General features: G+C 37.6%; 1 protein-coding gene and 1 long non-coding RNA gene across 2 annotated transcripts; both read right to left on the minus strand.

Moving 5' to 3' along the window:
• Positions 1 to 1,073: 1,073 nt before the first annotated feature.
• Positions 1,074 to 2,182, minus strand: LOC127419940 (uncharacterized). The gene is made up of 4 exons (XR_007893750.1): positions 2,098 to 2,182; positions 1,959 to 1,985; positions 1,434 to 1,456; positions 1,074 to 1,353 (listed from the first exon to the last, which is right to left on the minus strand). It is a non-coding gene; the product is annotated as an uncharacterized LOC127419940 (long non-coding RNA).
• A 6,051-nt stretch (positions 2,183 to 8,233) lies between these two features.
• Positions 8,234 to 20,604, minus strand: LOC127420354 (proliferation-associated protein 2G4-like). Its single transcript, XM_051662572.1, has 13 exons — positions 20,195 to 20,604; positions 19,493 to 19,621; positions 12,888 to 12,993; positions 12,729 to 12,798; positions 12,214 to 12,306; positions 11,363 to 11,426; positions 11,188 to 11,266; positions 11,022 to 11,100; positions 10,400 to 10,533; positions 9,773 to 9,867; positions 9,355 to 9,482; positions 9,178 to 9,231; positions 8,234 to 9,036 (listed from the first exon to the last, which is right to left on the minus strand). Exons 1-13 carry the CDS (start codon positions 20,280 to 20,282, stop codon positions 8,971 to 8,973), a joined length of 1,185 nt encoding a protein of 394 aa, XP_051518532.1. The 5' UTR covers positions 20,283 to 20,604; the 3' UTR covers positions 8,234 to 8,970.
• Positions 20,605 to 20,877: the final 273 nt, after the last annotated feature.

A 20,877-nucleotide genomic window follows, 5' to 3' on the forward strand; every position in this document is an offset into this window, starting at 1 on the left:
CAGAGCCGAGATATTCTTCTAAAAATCTTCATTTGTGTTCTGCAGAAGTCATACACATCTGGGATGTCATGAGGGTGAGTAAATGAGAATTTTCATTTTTGGGTGAACCATTCCTTTATCAAATGCGTTAACACTTTACAGAAATGTTGTATTAACATTAATCAAAACTGGCACTTGATCTTAAAGGGTCATTTCAACAAATACATTTTAAAAATTAAAGTTATTAACACAGTTAAGGCATAAGAACAAATTGTATTTTTACAAACCAAGTTCAATAAATGCAGTAAAAATTTGTGAATGGTTAAGTTCATGATATCTAATGCATTAAATCATTAGCACTTACATGTGAAGACTCCAGTAATATCAGTAACTTCATCACACATGGAGTGTCCCTCATGGGGGCGGCCATGTTTATCACATGACCAGTCGAACACTACTCGCCTAATCAGCAAAAGCTGTTCTTGGACCCTTTCACATATGGATTTAGTCGATCACGGCTGACTGTGAACTTTTACAATGGTACTTTGTAACTGAAAACTACTGCATTTAAATTAAGGATGCATTTATGTTAACACTTTTGGCCGATATAGACTTCAAAAAGCCATTAACATTTTTTGCACCTTTCCTTATCGTCAGTTCACCGTTTTACTTAATGCTTCATTACAGTACCTTGCAGTCCTAGGAAATATTTACATTGACTAGCCCTCATCATATAGCCTACTAATGTAGGTTAGCATGTTCTAAAGTTGTGCCAACCCTTGTGATTTCTGGATTGCACATCTGAATTACCAATTATAAAACATTTTCCACGCTCACTGGAGCGTTTCAATATTTAGGAGTGGCAGCTGATATGCTGCATCCAGGCTCCTAGAAGACGGCATGCATAAAAATACTTGGTATAAGTCTAATAGGACCTCAAGGGTTAGTGTATTTTTTCATTTTTTAAGATACCTTATAGCACTGCACCTGCAAACAAAACCCTGGATCGAGTTTAAGACAAATCCATACGAGTCTTATTTGAATTGCCAAATTGAGAACGTACAGCAAATCTAGAGTGACAAGACCAAACGCAATTACTTTTTTAAACCAAAAATTTATTGAAGACATGAACAAAAAGGCTGAGCTGATAAAGTCTGAGGAATGTCCAAAACAGTTCACAGGGTCAGTCAAGACCAGAAATGCGCTGCAGAACCAAGCGATGGAAAACCAAATCCTTTTTCAGAGGATTGGCCGGGATCAGAGGTGGTCTTCCAGCAGACTCTTGCAGAGGAGATTTGAAAGAGCACTCAGCTACAGCGATGGGGGTCAGTTTACTTTGACCTCTGCCTCATCTTTCTCCTTTTACGCTTCAGCCTAAAAAAACCAAAACATTAATTTAGACTAAATTCTCATTCTGGTTAATGAGAATGAATGTGTAGCCAATGGGAACTTACCTGCGCATACGCTTCTTTCGCCACTGAAAGAGAGTACAACCATTTAATATTGTGATAAATTAGGCCATTCACACTGGAAATCATAAAAATCACACATGGGCCTGACGACACAGGCTGCATTTTAGCAATATAGCATGGCCGTTCATGAGGCACGGTTGCAAAAACAAACGCACTATGATACAGGATTTGAGTTTCTAAAAAAATCCGTTATAAACAGACCAAGTATAAAATAAGCCACCACAAAACATTAACATGTAGCAGCAGTAGCATGCTAAACTGGTTCGCGAAATGCTCTGCGTCTTAACAGCACAATAGTAGGCCGGTCATCCATTAACTGAAAGTGGATAAAACGGATCCTTCGGCAACTGTTATTTTACTAAATAGAACACAGAATTACATCAGAACACATGCAATTTTAGCTTAAAACTGCGATCACAACACCGTTTTATTAACCACCATACTGCTACCAAGACTAGCCAGACAACAAGTAACTCAATTTAATATGTAGACAAAAGTTCAACTTACCTTTGCTCTCATGATGAGAAGATGTTTCTGTAAATAAATAAATAAAGTTAGAAATATGGATGGATGGCAAGTAGAAGTATTGGATTGCTTTGGATTGTGTTGGATGTTAGCGCAGTGTCAGCGGACACCACTTCCTCACCTCGTCAAGAGATAGCAACGACTCTAAGAGAACGTCATAAGGGAGACGGGCCATTTTATATGTCTGGATTGCGTCATTCTTTAGCGACAACGAGAGAAACATGTTCCATAACTGCCAATAGTCTTCATGCCGGTTTACCGATTGGTCAGGATTTTTAAGCGTCTACATTTTACTTTGAACAATTTTGTAATTATTTATGTGAAGCACGACCAGTGTTCATTGGACAATATCTGGACCGTCTGTACATTTCAGTATTAAAACAACTGAATTAAATCATTGTGTACTTTAATTTTTGTAATTCATATTTTTAGTTTTATACGTCCCGATAAAACCGAATCTCGATAATAAGGCTAATGAAAAATTGTAACTGATATCGCTTGTGCTTTTTTAATCATAATAAGAAACCAGCAGAAACCTGTGCAATTGGTTTAATAGCAGGTTCCATTGTGACAACGTGCGCCTATTGGGGTATGTTCTCACAAAAGATCTCCCAGTACAGGTTTCTGTTAAATATGAAAAGAAATTGGAAAGAGAAGATCCTATAATTGTATAAAATATCCTATTGATGATTTTGTGGTTTATTATGCGCACTTGAGCTCCTCTGTGCGGTATCATCATTTATAACCTTGCTGTAATCAACATTGTAATTCGCAATGGCACCACCAGGTGAAGCTGTGGACCAATTGTGGCAAAAGAGTGAGTGAAAATTCTGCCCCTGTACCCTAATGATTACTGATATCAGAAATGCTGTGTTTTTAACCCATAAACGCACACTTCGAGTCTTTAGTGACCCGGGACCTCATTCCACACCGTGTTCCTCATCCATTTTTTTGGAGTTGTGCACACACCTCTTTAGTATTCCTCAATCACTTTCTTATAAATAGTGTAAAACACACACACACACACACACACACACACACACACACACACACAAAAGTACCAAAAGTCTCGTTTAAAAAAAAAAAAATGTTTTAACTTCCATAAATGTATATTTTTAATGTTTATTTCATATCTATATAAGTTTACTATCACAGGATATCTATTTCTTTGTTTATTAAAAGAGAACTGAGTACTATATTCATACAAATAAATACTATATCATCACTTTGATAATCGGTGCAACAATGAATTAACAACAGTGGCGATTTATCAGTTTTCCACAAGCATGTACACATAATTATAATTAATGAATAATTTAATAATTAATTAATTAGAATTAATTAATAATTATAATTATATTTATTTATCACACATTATACGTTTGCACATATACAGTGAAATTCTTTTTTTCACATATCGCAGCTAAGCTGGGGTCAGAGTGCAGGGTCATACATATTATACATGTTATTTCTTACTCAAGGTGGCATTGTTGTTTACATTTATGCTATTTGATGAAGAAACAACATGGAAGTAAACTATAGCAAGTACAACACATGAACAGTATATGATTATTGTCATTTGGGTGTACTACTGAAATTATGTAAGTTGTGCGTCAATTTAGACTCAGTAAGTGCCTGAGAAAATACTTGTGTAACTTATGTTTAGCTCAATATGTGTTTGACAGCCAGTTGCATCTAAGGAAATTTCAGTGTGAAAGTAATGAATACTGTTCTAGTTTTGTCCTGATTTGTTGCATTTTCTCTTTGATAAATGAAAAAGAAATAATCAAAATATATTTTATTCTATTTAAAATTGTCTTGAAAATATTTTGAAATGTTTACTCTATCTGGGCATTTTGTAGATCTGTTTTTGATAGATATAAGTGCCGGGTCTCTAAAGACGTTCCATCTCAAATGCAAAGCTTTATGATGTCTCAAAGGAACAGGAATTCCAAAATTCCATGACAACCATAGCTGACGCCACAGATAAGTGTATGTGCGAGTGTGAGCAAGGTATAGTCAATGAAGTTTAGGATTAATTATCATGATTCATTTTGCAGCATCAAGATCTCAAGGCCGCCTTTAAAGTTTGTATTAACATTTATTTAGTTTAGAGATGCACATGCATTGACCTCAATATTTAACACCAAACTGTGTCAACCAAAAACAACTTAAGTAGGCTATAATACTGTATGAGCTCTTAATAATCACCACATGACAAATATCTGAAAGTGACAACAAATAAAACAGGAGCATAAATAAAATAGGCAAAAAGTAAAATAATAAATACTGTAGTACACAATATTCTGCTCCACTGCATTTCTCTCAGATTTCACACCTTGCTGAAAGATTTTTCACGTTTGACAGACATGTAAAAAATAAGTAATTAAAAAAATTACTTGGTAGTTATTTGAGTCTTTGAGGCTTAGTTTGTTTAATGCTCTTTTGGATGGTAGAGACAGTGTTAGCCCTTGTGTTTCCCATTTTTTTGTCATGGCCATCTGGTCACCCTATTTATGATGGCATTTGTTTATAATTGTGTGTCATAATCATTTTAAAATAAGTAAATTTATTTACCAAAATAAATGTATGCACACATTTTAAAATGTCCTTGTTTTCTATTGGCTAATCCACCCCACTTACTGGTATCCTGTAGACAGGATGTATTGTCACAACAGCCAGTGCTTGGTAGAATACTTAAGAATTGTAATCTGGAACTGATTACAAATTACATGACTAAAATTGTAATTGGTAATGTAATGTCTTGGATGACATGTTTTAGGTAATCTAATCTGATTACTTTCAGATGACTACTGACCTAACCAGTGGCGGTTCTAGCTTGTATGGCGCCCCTGGGCAAAACCCGCTTCAACACGCCCCCAAAGTTGTTGATGGGGGGAGGGGGGGCTGTGTGGGTGCCTCGTGCAAGATGCCGCCCTGGGCAACTGCACATGTCGCCCATGCCTAAATCCGCTACTGGACCTACAGAAACTCGTTTATTTGATGTCACATGCCTTCGGGTAGGAAAATCTTGAAGCATTTTGATATAAAAATAAAATGAAGAAGATATATTTCAATATTTATTACCAACAAAAAGAAGACATGAAAACATGAAAACCATACACTCACTGAGCACTTTATTAGGAACGCTATGGTCCTAATAAAGTGCCCGATGCAGTCTTCTGCTGTTGTAACCCATCCGCCACAAGGTTTGACATGTTCTGCATTCTGAGATACTATTCTGCTCACTACAATTGTACAGAGTGGTTATTGAGTTACCGTAGACTTTGTCAGTTCGAACCAGTCTGACCATTCTCTGTTGACCTCTCTCAACAACAAGTTGTTTCCATCTGCAGAACTGCCTCTCACTGGATGTTTTTGGTACCATTCTGAGTAAATTCTAGAGACTGTTGTGCGTGAAAATCCCAGGAGATCAGCAGTTACAGAAATACTCAAACCAGCCCATCTGGCACCATCAATCATGCCACGGTCAAAATCACTGAGATAAAATTTTTTCCCCATTCTGATGGTGATGTGAACTTTATCTGAAGCCCTTGACCCGTATCTGCATGATTTTATGCACTGCACTGCTGCCACTATTGTGGAGTGTGGAAGATTTTTCTCCCCTCTCTGTAAGAAAACTCTCGAAGTCAGGAGTTCCAGGTGTCAAAGGTGTCAAAGGTTAGAGTTTATTGAACAAACCAACAAACCCGAGATGTCATCTGAGATCTGACTGTCTTGGTCAAAACCCTTAGTCTTTATACAATATTTTATCTAGCATTACCTCATGTCTTTGCTCTCTTAATATTTTTTGTATCCAATGGATTCTGTTTCCCTCCATTATTTCACAGAGCCTCTGACCTCTTTTTAATGGTGGGAACCTGGCTTTTAGTCCATTTAAAAACATTACATTTTAAATTCATTTATCATGAAAGTATACATTCTTAATGAATAATACGTCACAATCTGAGCATATATAGTTACTTTGATTATTGATTGTGTCAATCTTTTAACTTTGCTGTACTTTCCCAGAGATTTCTCATGACTCAGTACCATTGTTCTTTGCTTACAGCTGAGGACATAAGAGCATTTCTTGCAACATTTCTGCTACAGCTGAGTGCACAGAGAGTTTCTTAAAACATCAGCATTTCTAGTAACCTTATTATGCCCTCTTCTGGGTCACACAAAGCTATTCTATATTAGTACTTTTCTACATTTCATATATAAAAATTTACTATACCACATGATTGGCTGATCATATAATCACATGAATAAGTAGGTGTACAGGTGTTCCTAATAAAGTGCTCAGTGAGTGTATATCAGCATTAGGCAGAATAATCTTTAAAAAATCTTCGGGGGATTTGGGGGATCAATAAAGTTTTTTTTTTTTTTTACTTCCATTGCCTGATAAATGCTGTGTATAATCATGTAATACATAAAATATAACTCTAATCTGATTACAGATTTAAAAATGTAATCTAATAACAAGTACTTGATATTTGTAATATGATTACATAATCCAGATTACATTTTACAACTCAGCATTGACAATGGCACTCTTTGTACTTGACATTAATTTACACAGTTTAGAGATAAGTTGTAGACAGGGTTGGGAGGGTTACTTTTGAAATGTATTCCACTACAGATTACAGAATAAATGCTGTAAAATGTCATTTGAAATGTATTCCGTTAGATTACTCAAGGTCAGTAACATATTCTAAATACTTTGGATTACTTCTTCAGCACTGGTAGATTTTTCACTTGTTTTGACTATAAAAACTCTGCCAGTACAGTAAGACAAAATACACGTTAAAAATACATTCTCAGAAAAACCTAAATATCTTATGCAGTGTTGTTTCTAAAACAAGATAAATCAAATTGATTTTGTTTTAAGGATTTTTAGATATTACAAGAAAACAAAACAAAAATTATTATCAAGAATATGATTTTTGCCCTAATATCAAAGGTCTTACTAGAAAAAAAGAAATTATGATCCAACGTGAATTTGCTTGATAAATAAATATGATCATGCCTGGTAACGTGCATGTAAAATGGCTAGAAATAGCATTTTAGCTTAGCGTAAAGCTGACAATTTTATTTCTATTTCTTCTGCTCCAAACTTCAAACGTACTTCTCTGTCTGCTCGTATGAATGTAACACATCATAAGAAAATGTTTCACCGCTGTTCAAATGCACTTTGGATCGCATCATTTATATGTATAAATGTTTTCCATCTGAAAGAACTAAATATTAAATGAAACAAATGACAATAAAATGCAAAGTAATCTCTTCAGTAATCAAAATACTTTTTGAATGTAACTGTATTCAAATTACCAATGATTTAAATTTTAACTATTGTGGAATACAGTTACTTATATTTTGTATTTTAAATACGTAATCCCGTCACATGTATTCCGTTACTCCCCAACCCTGTTTGTAGATTTCAGAACTACTTTAACTTGTTGCATACAAATATGAGAATTTTATATAAAACACACTTATTTAAATTTTTTTTTTTTTTAAATACAAAGGATAAATGATAGTGTTACAACACTCACCAGTCTCCCCTATTTCATTCTGTTTACTGCGGCAAACGTAGGTATACAGTAGCCTACTATAAAAAAAAAAGGTTAGGTACTTGTTAATTCTTTTGTGTCCTATTTATTTATTTTTTTTCATAGTCACTTGGTCACCCTAGTAGTAACTATGGTATTTTGTGTATGGCAACTGTGGTTACCATGGTACATTTTATAAGGGGCATATAAGGATATTAATCTGACTAAATTAAGGATGTCTCATTTTTTACTGACTTAACCACTTTTTATGATGGAACTTTTTTAATGATTTGGAGCATGGAAGTATGCTGCTCCTTCAGAAATTTGAATGGAAATACATGACCAATTGGGCTTTTTTGACAAGATAAACTCAATCATTTTGCCACAGTATTTGGAAACAATTTGCACTGGCAGATCTTCCCGTTTATAAAAGCTATGACTGGGCAAAGGCTCTTCCATGGTGTACAGTGAGCCTAAAAAGTATCTGGACACTTTGTGTGAATGTCATTGCTTTAGATTTTATCAAACCACAGATCACAGCTGTCTAAAGGTTAGACAAGGTAAGGTTAACTTCCTTACAATTTAAAAAATGTTCTTTCTTGAGTGTAGTGATTAAAATGTACACAAATAAAAATAAAAAAAAAGACAATTTGATCCATGAATTGGCTAATTCAATTTATTAGATATACACTTAAAAAATGGTAGGATAATTCAGTCAGTCCGTTTATTCAATAAACAACAGTTTCAGGAGTCAGACCAAGAAGATGAAGGAAAAAATTTGGAAAAGCTTTTGTAATTTGAGAAATACAACAAAATCAATGGTGAATGTAATGTGACACAAATCAAATCTTATCTAATTGATTAACAGTACTTCCAGTGTAGTTATTTTGCTATATTTGAGTTGTAGTGAGGCAGTTACCACTCCAAAGACTCATTACAGGTCATCAATACAAACTAGAATATTTTCCCAATGGACAAAAACTCAACCTTTAACAAACTTCAAAAATGTATTTCTTTTGCACTGACATGAATTGCAATTTGTAGCAATACTGCTTAAACAGTGCCATCAATACACTTAATTTTCATGATGGCTTGTACAATGACAGTGAAACTCTTGAGAGGGTCAAAAGAACCCTGGCAGTCACCCTCTGTAAACACGGTGTGTCAGTATCTATCTGCTCATCTGTACCCTCCCTTTCTTATGAATGGCAGCTGCTCCAAAGAGCAGCATAACTCAAAGTCAACAAAACAAGAGTTTGGGAATTTAGGTAACTGTTCAAACCCTTTAGCAGTCTTATATAACTAATGAGGAGGTATTCAAAAAGACAGAAGGCTTGGCCGGATGGCCTCTCAGTGGGGCAGGTCATAATAAGCTTTAACGGTTCTGTTCTTTGGGCTGTGCAGAGGATCTGTCAGTCAGCTTGGTTGGCAGTGAGATTCTATGCAGCAGCTTCACTCTCAGCCTTCACTGGTTGTCCTGTAGTGGTCTCTGCATTTTTTGATGCCTGGGGACAAGCAAAATAGTGTAAGTACATTGGATTTATGGCTACATATTTACAATAATTGTCATTAAAAAAATTTTAGTGCAATTTAAATATGATTTGTAAGGCTTTCAACTTTTAATTTTATAAGTTGACAGAACAAACCTTCTTTTTCTTCTTCTTCTGTGCCTTGCGGCTGGCTGAGCTTTGCAACAAGGCCTTTAAAAAGCAAACGAGATAGTCAATAAACCTCAGTATTAAACTGGGTTGGAGAATCATGTTGAGTAGCCCTTCACACCAATTCCCTGCATAAAATGAAACCAGAGGTAAACATTTCTTTACCTTGAGCTCTGGGTCTTGTACTTCATGCTCAGACTTGTAAAGCTCTGGCTCAAAAGGTCCACTGGTGATACGCAGAGGGCCATTTGCCATGAGCATCACCGTAAATTTAAACTGTGCTACATATTCACCTTGAAAGAGAAGAAGAGACTCGTACGTGAGGAAATGGACCATGGTAGATATCATCAAGGTCACACTGTCAAACCATCGAAGACCTTGCTGATGGCACCAAACATCTAAATGGTGACCTGGTCATGCGGCAAATGTGCTGGATTTGCTTCTCTGAGCACCGGCGTGATAGGAAATTATTTTTAATTTTCATTAAGTGATTCATTCTGAGCGCTTGACCTTATCTTCATGCTTGGTTGACTATTTTACATATAAAATAGCGAAATTTTTATAACTGGGGTACATGTTTCACCTTCCTTCTCATGCAGGACATTGAAGGGCTGAAGCAGCTCATGCTTGGCGCACTCAACTACACCTAACCGAGTTTTACCCTCATCCTCAAACGCCCTGAAAGACAGTGCACAGAGATGAGAGACAGAGGCGAGGAAAAAGACAAAGAGAGACAAAAAGAAATGTGATGAACAACAGAAGTGAAAAGTTTGTTCTTATAGCTTAACATACACACTGAATGTTAAATGTAAGTCACTTTGGATAAAAGCATCCGCCAACACTTCATATTTATTTCCACTGACTACATGTATACTCTTTTTTTTTTTTTATACAGTCTTCTTATTTTGTGTATACTGTAAATTGTATATTATTAGGTGTATATTGTGTTGTGTAACAGATGTGTAAACTGTGTTATGTGTAAATCAGATGTTTATTGTAATTGTCATACTGCTATGTTGCTTGGAACCACACCCAAGGCTTTCACCCACTGTTGCACTTGTGTATATGGTTGAGTGACAATAAAGGGATTTCATTTGATTTGAAATGCAATAATGTAAATGTGGACTGGCTTGATATTTTATACGTTTTAAGTCTAAATGTCAAACGTACTTTATTAGTTCAAACACCACTTTAACCTAAAATTATATACCTTAGAGTAAAAGGCATGGCATCGAATCGTCGCTCCACCTCACTAAAGAACATCCTTGAGGTTTTCATCTTCAGGCCATACTGCTTACTGGGGTCTCGTTTGTAAACAGTGGTCCTCTGCTCAGAGTCTCTAGCCTGCGGAAAGATTGAGGTAATCAGCGTTAAGAGTTAGCAGTTAAGGTGTTGAAGGAACAGTTCACCCACAAAGGCAACATTTTCGAAAAATGTATAACACAAAAGGCATTACTTATTGAATGTCCAAGCTTCTCTTTACCATACAATGAAAGTGTATGGTGACTACAGCTCTAAAGCAAGATTTAAGGAAAAGTTTCAGGGAATAACAACCTTAATTTCAGTCTGTTTGTCACAAAATGCTAAAAATATGGCTTTAAAAGATTTGGAATACAGTGCATGTGTCATAGAATACTTTGGTGTCCATCTTCTTTCATTGCATGACAGAGAGCAGCATGGACATTTCTCAGAACTTCTCCATTTGTGTATCACGGAAGAAAGTAAGTCATATGGGTGGGCGAGTAATTGATGCCAGAATTTTCCATTTTTGGGTAAACTATCCCTTTAATAGCAGATATTGAGTAAACAGTGACACTGAGACAAGTTTCCACCTTCCCCTCTCCAGTGCTTATGAGCACGTCCACAGCGTACACCTCATGCACTTCAAATTCTGCCTTCTCATGGTCCTTCCTTAGAGCAGACAAGGACAAAGAAAGTTTAGAGTGGAGAAGCACTTGATCATTTTTCAAAGACAATCTCGTGCTTCATTGTCTTCACCTTTGCTGGTCTGTGGGGTTCTGAATGATGGTCTTCTCTCCATCAATGACATGCTGCTTTAACTGATGAGACAGCATGCCTGTGCAGAGAGACAGGAGAAGCGCTTTAATAACTATGGAATGATGTTGCAACAGAGAGTGTGTATGACTAGCAGCTAGGTTTCAGGTCAGCTCACCCTCTATGGCTGTGCATTTGAATGACTGTGCAATCTTGTTCCAGGCCTCTGTGACCTGGGTGTTCTGAGAGATAGAGAAAGAGACAGACAATGGTGGTTGATCTGTTTTGACTTCCATAATGACAGTTTGTGAATCACATTTAAAATGACCACTGCATTAAAAATGGCCCTGAATGAATCATGCAACAAAATTCCAAAGTTATATGTATAAATAAAAATAAGTAGGAGCAGAGATTATTTAGCAGAGATGGGCCACTTCAATTAAAATGAATGGGAGAAATTGGAACGCCCAAAACTTTTTCAGTGTTAAGATATTCTTCTATCCCCACTTAATATGCAGAGACAACTATAAGTAAGCCATTAATTGGTTAATTTTCTCAAACTGTAAACACTGTGTCTCTGTGGCACTATAAAATTCCTGTTTGTTTTGAGAGATCCGCCTCAACAACGTTACTCAACCAATGCCGCGAGTTGGGGGCGGGACTATCTGAAGGTTTGAACAACAGAAGACGAGGGGCTTTTGAAAACATTGTTTATTTGTCCAATTCCGTTCGGTGGCGCAAGTCTTGCAGAAATTGCATGCTTCAGCTTTAAGATTTTCAATATTATTTTATTAAATCAAATTTTTAAAATGCCATCCTTCTGCTTGAAGATATAGTCCCATGTAGTCAAGTAAACGAAGGTTAATAGTGAACCTCTATAGGTGCTGCACAATGATATACACAGTGGCTAAGTAAACAGGCATTTCTGATGACCAGAAAGTATCCATTTAATAACAGATCATTTATTTTTCATTATTCACTGTTGTTTATGTCATGCCAGTAACAGTTAATAGGAGTCTATTAACTAACCTGATTCCCAGGCTTAACCAGCCGAAGAGCAGCTTCTGCACACAAGTGGGCAGCTTTGATCACATCTGCTTTCCGTCCTGTCACAGGAGCTTCCTGAAGTGCCACAAAGAAATGGTTATTACTACACGGCTCTCTGAAATACCTAATTTTACTTAGTAAATCGTGGCATTCAATCTAATCACAGCTAAACTGTATAACTGACCATTGTCCAAAGCAACTGATTTTCTTCATAACTGCTAGTTTCATATCTCTAATATCACTCTCTGAGGTCCCCTTTTCTAACATAAAATCAGAAAAAAAAACTCAAACTAATATTTCATGTCCACTTATTTATTTGGGAATGTAATAAACAGGATAATGTATAGTCAGCCAGGCATTATAGCAAAATAACCCCGCTTTTTTGCCAGGGTCCTGATCACTGTCTGGGTTTATTTTGCAGTAATGACCAGCTAACTTTAAATGATCCCTTTCATGCAACTTTCCCACGGTGCCCACAACAAAACACTGAACCATACCTTGCTTGCGCCAACCACAAAGCTGTGAGCAATGTTGGAGATGAAGCCATCCACATGAACTCCAAGGTCACTGTGCAAAAATAAAAGGTAATAATGAGAAAATATGCTGACAACCACCTGAAGAAATAACAAATATACGACAGCACAGAAACGACTTACATTTTAACCAAGTCGCCATCTTTAAGTGAGTAGTCAGGATCGCTCTTCAATGGAGAGAAGTGGCAGACACAGTTGTTCACAGAAACACAAGTGGGAAAGGCAATCCCTATCACACAAAAGCATTATATTAACCCTTAAACACATACCATGGGTCATTAGTGACCAAGAACCTCATTCCAGCTCTTGTACCTCATCTTTTCTTTGGAGTTCTGCCCACAACTCTTTAGTATTCCTCAATCTCTCTCTTGTAAATTGTGTAACACAAAAAAGGCCAAAATTGTACACACACATATCTCTATATCTATATCTATATTTATATATATATATATATATATATACGTACACACACACACACACACACACACACACACACACACACACACACACACACACCACCGGTCAAAAGTTTTGAAACACTTACTCATTCTTTATTATATATATATATATATATATATATTTTTTTTTCACATTTTAGAATAATAGTAAAGTCATCAAAACTATGGAATAACATAAATGGAACTATGGGAATTATGTTGTGACTAAACAAAATCCAAAATAAATCAAAACATCTTCAAAGTAGTCACCCTTTGCCTAGAATTTGCAGACATGTACTCTTGACATTTTCTCAACCAACTTCTTGAGGTATCGCCCTGAGATGCTTTTTAAACAGTATTGAAGGAGTTCCCATCTATGTTGGGCACTTATTGGCTGCTTTTCTTTATTATTTGGTCCAAGTCATCAATTTCAAAAACTTATTTTTTTGTAATTAAATTTCAGTTTTATAATGAAATATATTAATATGGTGGCACAATTATATTTTTGTCTACAAAACTAATTTCAAACATTTAAGCATACGATTTTTAAGACCATGAGAAACATTTCAGGCAAGAGTTTCAAAACTTTTGACCGGTAGTGTTTCAAATCAAATCAAATCAAATCACATTTATTGTCACACAGCCATATACACAAGTGCAATGGTGTGTGAAATTCTTGGGTGCAGTTCCGATCAATATAGCAATCGTGACAGTGATGAGACATATACCAATTTACAAAAACATCAAATTAACACAACACAATTTAAAGTCTAATATACACATAATTACACACAACACAATATACAAATAATAACATACACTGTACAGTATACAATACGCACAATATAGATACACATTATTCAATAAAATTAAAAAAGTATATATATAGTAGTATATACAGAATGTACAGTAGGTTGTATTGTACTGTATTGACATTCAGGCTGTCAGTTGATAGTAAGTTTTTAAGAGAGAATATAATATAATTTATGACAGTCCGGTGTGAGATATAAGAGTAAGAGTAGTAATAATAATAAAGAGCAGTGCTGATGTATTTTGATCGTGGGAGATCAAGAGTTCAAAAGTCTGATTGCTTGGGGGAAGAAGCTGTCATAGAGTCGGCTGGTGCGGGTCCTGATGCTGCGATATCGCCTGCCTGATGGTAGCAGTGAGAACAGCCCATGGCTCGGGTGGCTGGAGTCTCTGATGATCCTCCGAGCTTTTTTCACACACCGCCTTGTATATATTTCCTGGAGGGAGGGAAGCTCACCTCCGTGATGTGTCTGGCAGTTCACACCACCCTTTGCAGTGCTTTGCGGTTGTGGGCGGTGCTATTGCCGTACCAGGCGGAAATGCAGCCAGTCAGGATGCTCTCTACAGTGCAGGTGTAGAACCGTGTGAGGATGTGGCGGTTCATTCCAAACTTCCTCAGCCATCTCAGGAAGAAGAGGCGCTGATGAGCCTTCTTCACAACGACTTCAGTGTGGATGGACCATGTGAGTTCCTCAGTGATGTGGACACCCAGGAACTTGAAGCTGCTGACTCTCTCCACTGGTGCTCCATTGATGGTGATGGGACTGTGTTCTCTGTCTTTCCTTCTGAAGTCCACCACAAGCTCCTTTGTCTTACTGACGTTGAGAGAGAGGTTGTCCTCCTGACACCAGTGTGTCAGAGTGTGCACCTCCTCTCTGTAGGCCGTTTCATCATTGTCAGTGATCAGACCTACCACCATCGTGTCATCTGCAAACTTAATGATGGCATTGGAGCTATGTGTTGCTACACAGTCATGTGTGTACAAGGAATACAAGAGTGGGCTGAGAACACAGCCCTGTGGGGCTCCAGTGTTGAGGGTCAGTGATGAGGAGATGTTGCTGCCTATTCTAACCACCTGGCGTCTGCTTGACAGGAAGTCCAGGATCCAGCTGCACAGCGAGCTGTTTAAGCCCAGAGCCCGGAGTTTCTCATCTAGCTTGGAGGGCACTATGGTGTTGAATGCTGAGCTGTAGTCTACAAACAGCATTCTCTCATAAGTGTTCTTTTTTCCAGGTGGGAGAGAGCAGTGTGTATTGTAGATGCAATGGCATCATCAGTGGAGCGGTTGTTGCGGTAAGCAAACTGCAATGGGTCTAGGGAGAGAGGCAGCACAGAGCAGATGTAATCTCTGATTAGTCTCTCAAAGCATTTGCTGATGATGGGGGTCAGAGCAACAGGACGCCAGTCATTTAAGCAAGTTATTTTGGATTGCTTTGGAACAGGCATAATGGTGGATGTTTTAAAGCATGTGGGGACTACAGACAAAGAGAGGGAAAGATTGAAAATGTCTGTAAAAACACCAGCCAGCTGGTTCACGCACGCTCTGATGACGCGGCCCGGAATGCCGTCTGGGCCCGCGGCTTTGCGGATATTCACCCGTCGGAAGGATCGGGTTACATCCGCTACAGAGATGGAGAGTGAACTAACCTCTGTAGCTTCGGCCGCGAGAGCTTTCTCCGCGAGGGCGGTGTTATTTCCCTCAAACCGAGCATAAAATGTATTTAGCTCATCCGGGAGAGAGGCAGCGGTGTTCATGGCGGAGTTTTTAATTCCCTTTAAAGTCCGTGATGATGTTAATTCCCTGCCACATGCTTCTAGAGTTGGTGGTGTTGAACTGTCCTTCCATCTTGTTCCTGTACTGGCGTTTTGCTGTTCTGATAACTGGCTTGTTTATGCTCCTCCGCGTTCCCGGAATTGAAAGCGGAGGTCCGCACATTAAGTGCCGCGCGAACATCGCAATTTATCCATAGCTTCTGGTTCGGATAGATCCATATTGTTCTGGTCGGAACTACGTCCTCCATGCACTTGATGAAACACATTATGCTATCAGCGTAAACCTCGATGTCGTCATCAGAGGCGGACCGGAACATCTCCCAGTCCGTGTGATCAAAACAGTCTTGTAGCATAGAGTCTGACTGGTACGACCAGCACTGGATCGTTCTGAGGGTGGGTGCTTCCTGTTTCAGTTTCTGCCTGTAAGCAGGCAGAAGCAGAATGGAAGAGTGGTCCGATTTGCCAAATGGTGGGCAGGGGAGGGATTTGTAGCCGTCCCGGAAGGGAAAGTAGCAATGGTCCAAAACCCGGTCCCCTCGTGTGTTGAAACTAATGTGCTGGTGGTATTTTGGTGCGACTGATTTGAAACTGCCTTTATTAAAGTCCCCGGTCACCATGAACGCGGCCTCAGGGTGCATGGTTTCCTGCTCACTTATACTCCCATACAGTTCCTTGAGTGCCCGGTCTGTGTCGGCTTGTGGCGGGATGTACACAGCAGTGATAATGACCGCTGTGAATTCCCTCGGTATCCAGAATGGTTGACACAGAAGCATGAGAAATTCCAGATCAGGAGAGCAGAAAGACTTGATAGAATGTACATTCCTCTGATCACACCAGGATTTGTTGATCATAAAACATACACCACCACCTCTGCTTTTACCTGAGAGGTCTTTCGCTCTGTCCGCTTGGTGCACGGAGAACCCCGCGGGTTCAATGGCTGAGTCTGGAATCTCCACAGACATCCAAGTTTCTGTAAGGCAGATAATGCAGCAGTCCCTCATCTCTCATTGGAAAGAGATCCGCGCTTTCAGCTCGCAGAGCTTGTTATCCAGAGACTAAACATTTGCCAGTAGAATACTGGGTAGCGGGGGTCGATTTGCGCGGCGTCTTACTCTGATGAGAACGCCAGCTCTGTTTCCCCTTTTCCTCCCGCGTTTCCGCGTCCGGACTGCCCAGACAAAGGGCTCCGCTTGCGTGTTTGTAAACAGCGGGTCGGCATTGAGGAATTTGAAGTCCAGTTTACGGTGTGAAATTGCTCAACCAATGTCCAAAAGTGTTTGTCTATCGTAGACAATAAGGCAGACAACATCCAAGACAAAAAACATAAGAATTGTGAACAAACAAAACACTGCCATGTTGTGTCGGCGACATCTGGAGTTTATATATACACACACTTTTTAAATAATGTTTTAAGTACAAAAAGTGTATGGAGTCATTAGAGACCCTAGGTATGAGGGTGGGTAATAACATGCTACATTTACTCCATTGCATTTACTTGAGTAACTGTTTGGAAAAAAAATTACTTTTAAGAGTATATTTAATGGTGGGTACTTCTCACTCTAACTTTTTTTTTAACTTTTACTTTGTTACAATGGGCAACGTTCCTGTCATTACACTATTGGTTTTCATTTTAATTGTTTATAAATGTGTCATTTGTTGAGAGATTTTTGAAAGGGACTTTTATGACAGCGGAACTTTACAGCTCTGTCACTCAAGTCAAGCTCATTACCCCTGCAGCAAGCTCTCAAAACAAACACTTTCTTTTGTCATGCAATGGCTCCATTTTACACCAAGACAAGCGGATATTCCAAGATTTAAATTGCAATTGTAAGTGTTGGCGATACTGATATTGTGGGATTGTCTGTGTCATGGTCATTTTTAGGGTGATTCTATAACTATGGGCTCTTATGACCTCAGTTTATAAGTATACATTTTATATCAGTGCTACAATATATCAATGTAAACATCCGCGTTAAGTGTAAATGTCTTCTGCTCTGCTGATTTCATCTTTGACTTCAGGAGTGCGAGCTGACAGTATGTCTGTGCCTGCACAGCATTCCTGCATTTTACAGATGCAGCGCATTTATGTTATGGACAACAGAAAACAAGCTCTGAATTTAAATAAGCCTAATATGCTTTCAAGCACAGAGATAAGGTGTAGTTTACACTTACTGTACAGAACTAATGATCTAAATTTTTTCGACACTGAAAATACTGTACCTACACTGAACTAAGATCCAATTAGGACTTTAAAAACCGACAGGACTTTTGAAATAGCAACTGTAGGCATTAACAAAGCATGATATTGCTTCTTTTTATTCAGCATTATATATTATTGGGCCTGTGGGACATTGTTCAAGTTTTTCACCATAATAACTAGAAACTGGTTTCCAAACATATCTTCTAATTGATGGATTCGTCCAAATCTGACAAGTGTCCTTAAAGTAATAGTTCAGCATAAATTAATGTTCTGTTATCATTGCCCTGCCCTCACCTTGTTCCAAACCCATGAGACTTTCTGTATTTTGTGGAATCCAAAAGATGTTAGACAGTCACCATTGGTGCATGCAGTGAAAGTAAATGGAGACTAAGGCTAACACTCTAACATCTTCATAGTGGTGTACTGAAGAAAGTCATATGGTTTGAAACAACATGAGAATGGACAACAATTTCCATTAATAATAATCATAATGATGATTATTATTATTACTAGTATTATTGTTGTGTAAAACATTAAATGTGTATTATGTAATGGAATATTGGGGTGTAAACGTTAATTGTTATATGTGGAAGTAATTAGTTACTCACTAGAGTATTCTTTTAATTGGATACTTTCTTACTCTTACTCAAGTCATTTTTAAAATTACTACTTTTACTTCTACTTGAGTATTTAAAAAAAAGTAATTGTACATTTATCTGAGTAGAGATTTTGGCTACTCTACCCACCTCTGTCCATAAATGTATATTTCTATGATTATTTCATATCTATATAAGTTTACTATCACAGGATATCTGTTTCTTTGTTTATTAAAAGAGAACTGAGTACTATATTCATACAAATAAATACTATATCATCACTTTGATAATCGGTGCAACAATGAATTAACAACAGTGGCGATTTATCAGTTTTCCACAAGCATGTACACATAATTATAATTAATGAATAATTTAATAATTAATTAATTATAATGAATTAATAATTATAATTATATTTATTTATCACACATTATACGTTTGCACATATACAGTGAAATTCTTTTTTTCACATATCGCAGCTAAGCTGGGGTCAGAGTGCAGGGTCATACATATTATACATGTTATTTCTTACTCAAGGTGGCATTGTTGTTTACATTTATGCTATTTGATGAAGAAACAACATGGATGTAAACCATAGCAAGTACAACACATGAACAGTATATAATTATTGTCATTTGGGTGCATCTATTTAGACTCAATAAGTGCCTGAGAAAATACTTGTGTAACTTATGTGCATTTTCTCTTTGATAAATGAAAAAGAAATAATCAAAATATATTTGATTCTATTTAAAATCTTTTTAAAATATGACACAATCTTGGTATTTTGTAGATCCATTTTTGATAGATATAAGGAAAACGTAAGAGTGTTTGGTGAAATTCCCATGCATTTAAGGATTTAAAGAAGACTTAGGATTTAAATGAAAATGATCTAGTATTCAGATGCACGCTTACCTTTCTTTATCTCCTTTTCCTTCTTGAACACCTTGCCTGTTTCAGCCGTGATGAATGCATCTCCTTTCTCACACAGACTGAGGACAGACACGCCAGGTTTTGCTGCTTCAACGACAGTCTTCAAAGCCTCTGTTAGGGAGAGAGAGAGAGTGTGTAAAATACATTTCACATAAAACAACAGTTTCTAAAGCATATTGGAGCTCTCCCTAAAGCAATATCCGACACGATGAAAATAATTAATACATATTAAATCAGCAATGACTTCTGGTAAAAGTAATCGTGATAAAAGAGACTGCCCACCACCAGCAGATTGACATTGGCAGCTGCTTTCTCAGCACCTGCCATTACATTTACATACAAAACGGGACTATCAAAGAAATAAAATAAACGTATACATTTGTAACGACCGATTGAGGAACAAATGATATGGGTCCTAATGAAGATATGTCATCTATGATAAATAAATTAATAACTTTTTAACAGAACTTCAGCACGTTACGGCGTTACAATTACAGCTAGTTAGCAAACTTAAACATTGCACTTTGGATTACAAAACAACGGTTTCTAAGACATGTCTATGCAACTGCAATTTAAGTCAACTAAAAAAAACACTAGACAGACACATGGCGGAGCATTAAGCTGCAGCTTCTCTCGGTCAAGTTTAATCCTTAACGACGCATAAAGATAGATAATCATCCTTACGATTTGCTATGTCTGCCCCCATCTTGTACTTGGTGACCACCAAGTCATCAGCAATGGTCTGCTCTTGCTGGTCGTCGTCTCCTGACATGGTTGTCAGTGATAAGTTTCGTAGCTTTTTTTCCCCTCGCTTCGCTTCGGTTCTCACCGCCTGCTCAGCCAGAAGCCGTGGAAACGTGCAAAATGGACGATTACAGCACCGCTTTTCAAAATTAAAGTCACATTAACAAAATTCACAGAAGATGTGGCCAAAAATGAGGATGCACCGCAGAGTGACCTCTGGGGTTAAAAAGAAAATATCAGTTGTACATGGCGAGTTTGACTGACAAACAAAATGTCATATTAGGAAAGAGCAGCCGTTCAAGTGTTCCATTCATGTTGTGATAAGAAAACATTGCTGTCAAATAGCTCCGTCTGTTTACATGATCGATTGCACGCTCGCGCCAATCCCATTGTTTACAAAAAGTTCTGCGCGTGCGCAGTAAGTTGTGGCACAAAGCCAGTGTCCTGAAAATATATGCTACCTATCAGGATGTGCTACCAACGCTGTATTCGCATAGTTTTAGGGTTGGGGTTAGGTACAGCCTCACATTATATTACATTATCTGATAGTTATGCTGGTAGCACATCCTGATAGATATTATCTGCCAGACAAGATGTTCCACCTAGGTTTTTAACACATTTCA

The sequence above is a fragment of the Myxocyprinus asiaticus genome, chromosome 29, assembly GCF_019703515.2.
Source record: "Myxocyprinus asiaticus isolate MX2 ecotype Aquarium Trade chromosome 29, UBuf_Myxa_2, whole genome shotgun sequence".
In the NCBI taxonomy this organism is placed as follows: Eukaryota; Metazoa; Chordata; class Actinopteri; order Cypriniformes; family Catostomidae; genus Myxocyprinus; species Myxocyprinus asiaticus.

Bases quoted from the DNA above. Each gene is read 5' to 3' on its own strand.
- LOC127420354 (XM_051662572.1), bottom strand. From the start codon at position 20,282: ATGTCAGGAGACGACGACCAGCAAGAGCAGACCATTGCTGATGACTTG. The intron at 11,427-12,213 runs GTTAGTTAATAG...TCTATCTCTCAG, and splicing joins TGGTTAAGCCTGGGAATCAG to AACACCCAGGTCACAGAGGC. The intron at 10,534-11,021 runs GTGGAAACTTGT...ATCTTTCCGCAG, and splicing joins TAAGCACTGGAGAGGGGAAG to GCTAGAGACTCTGAGCAGAG.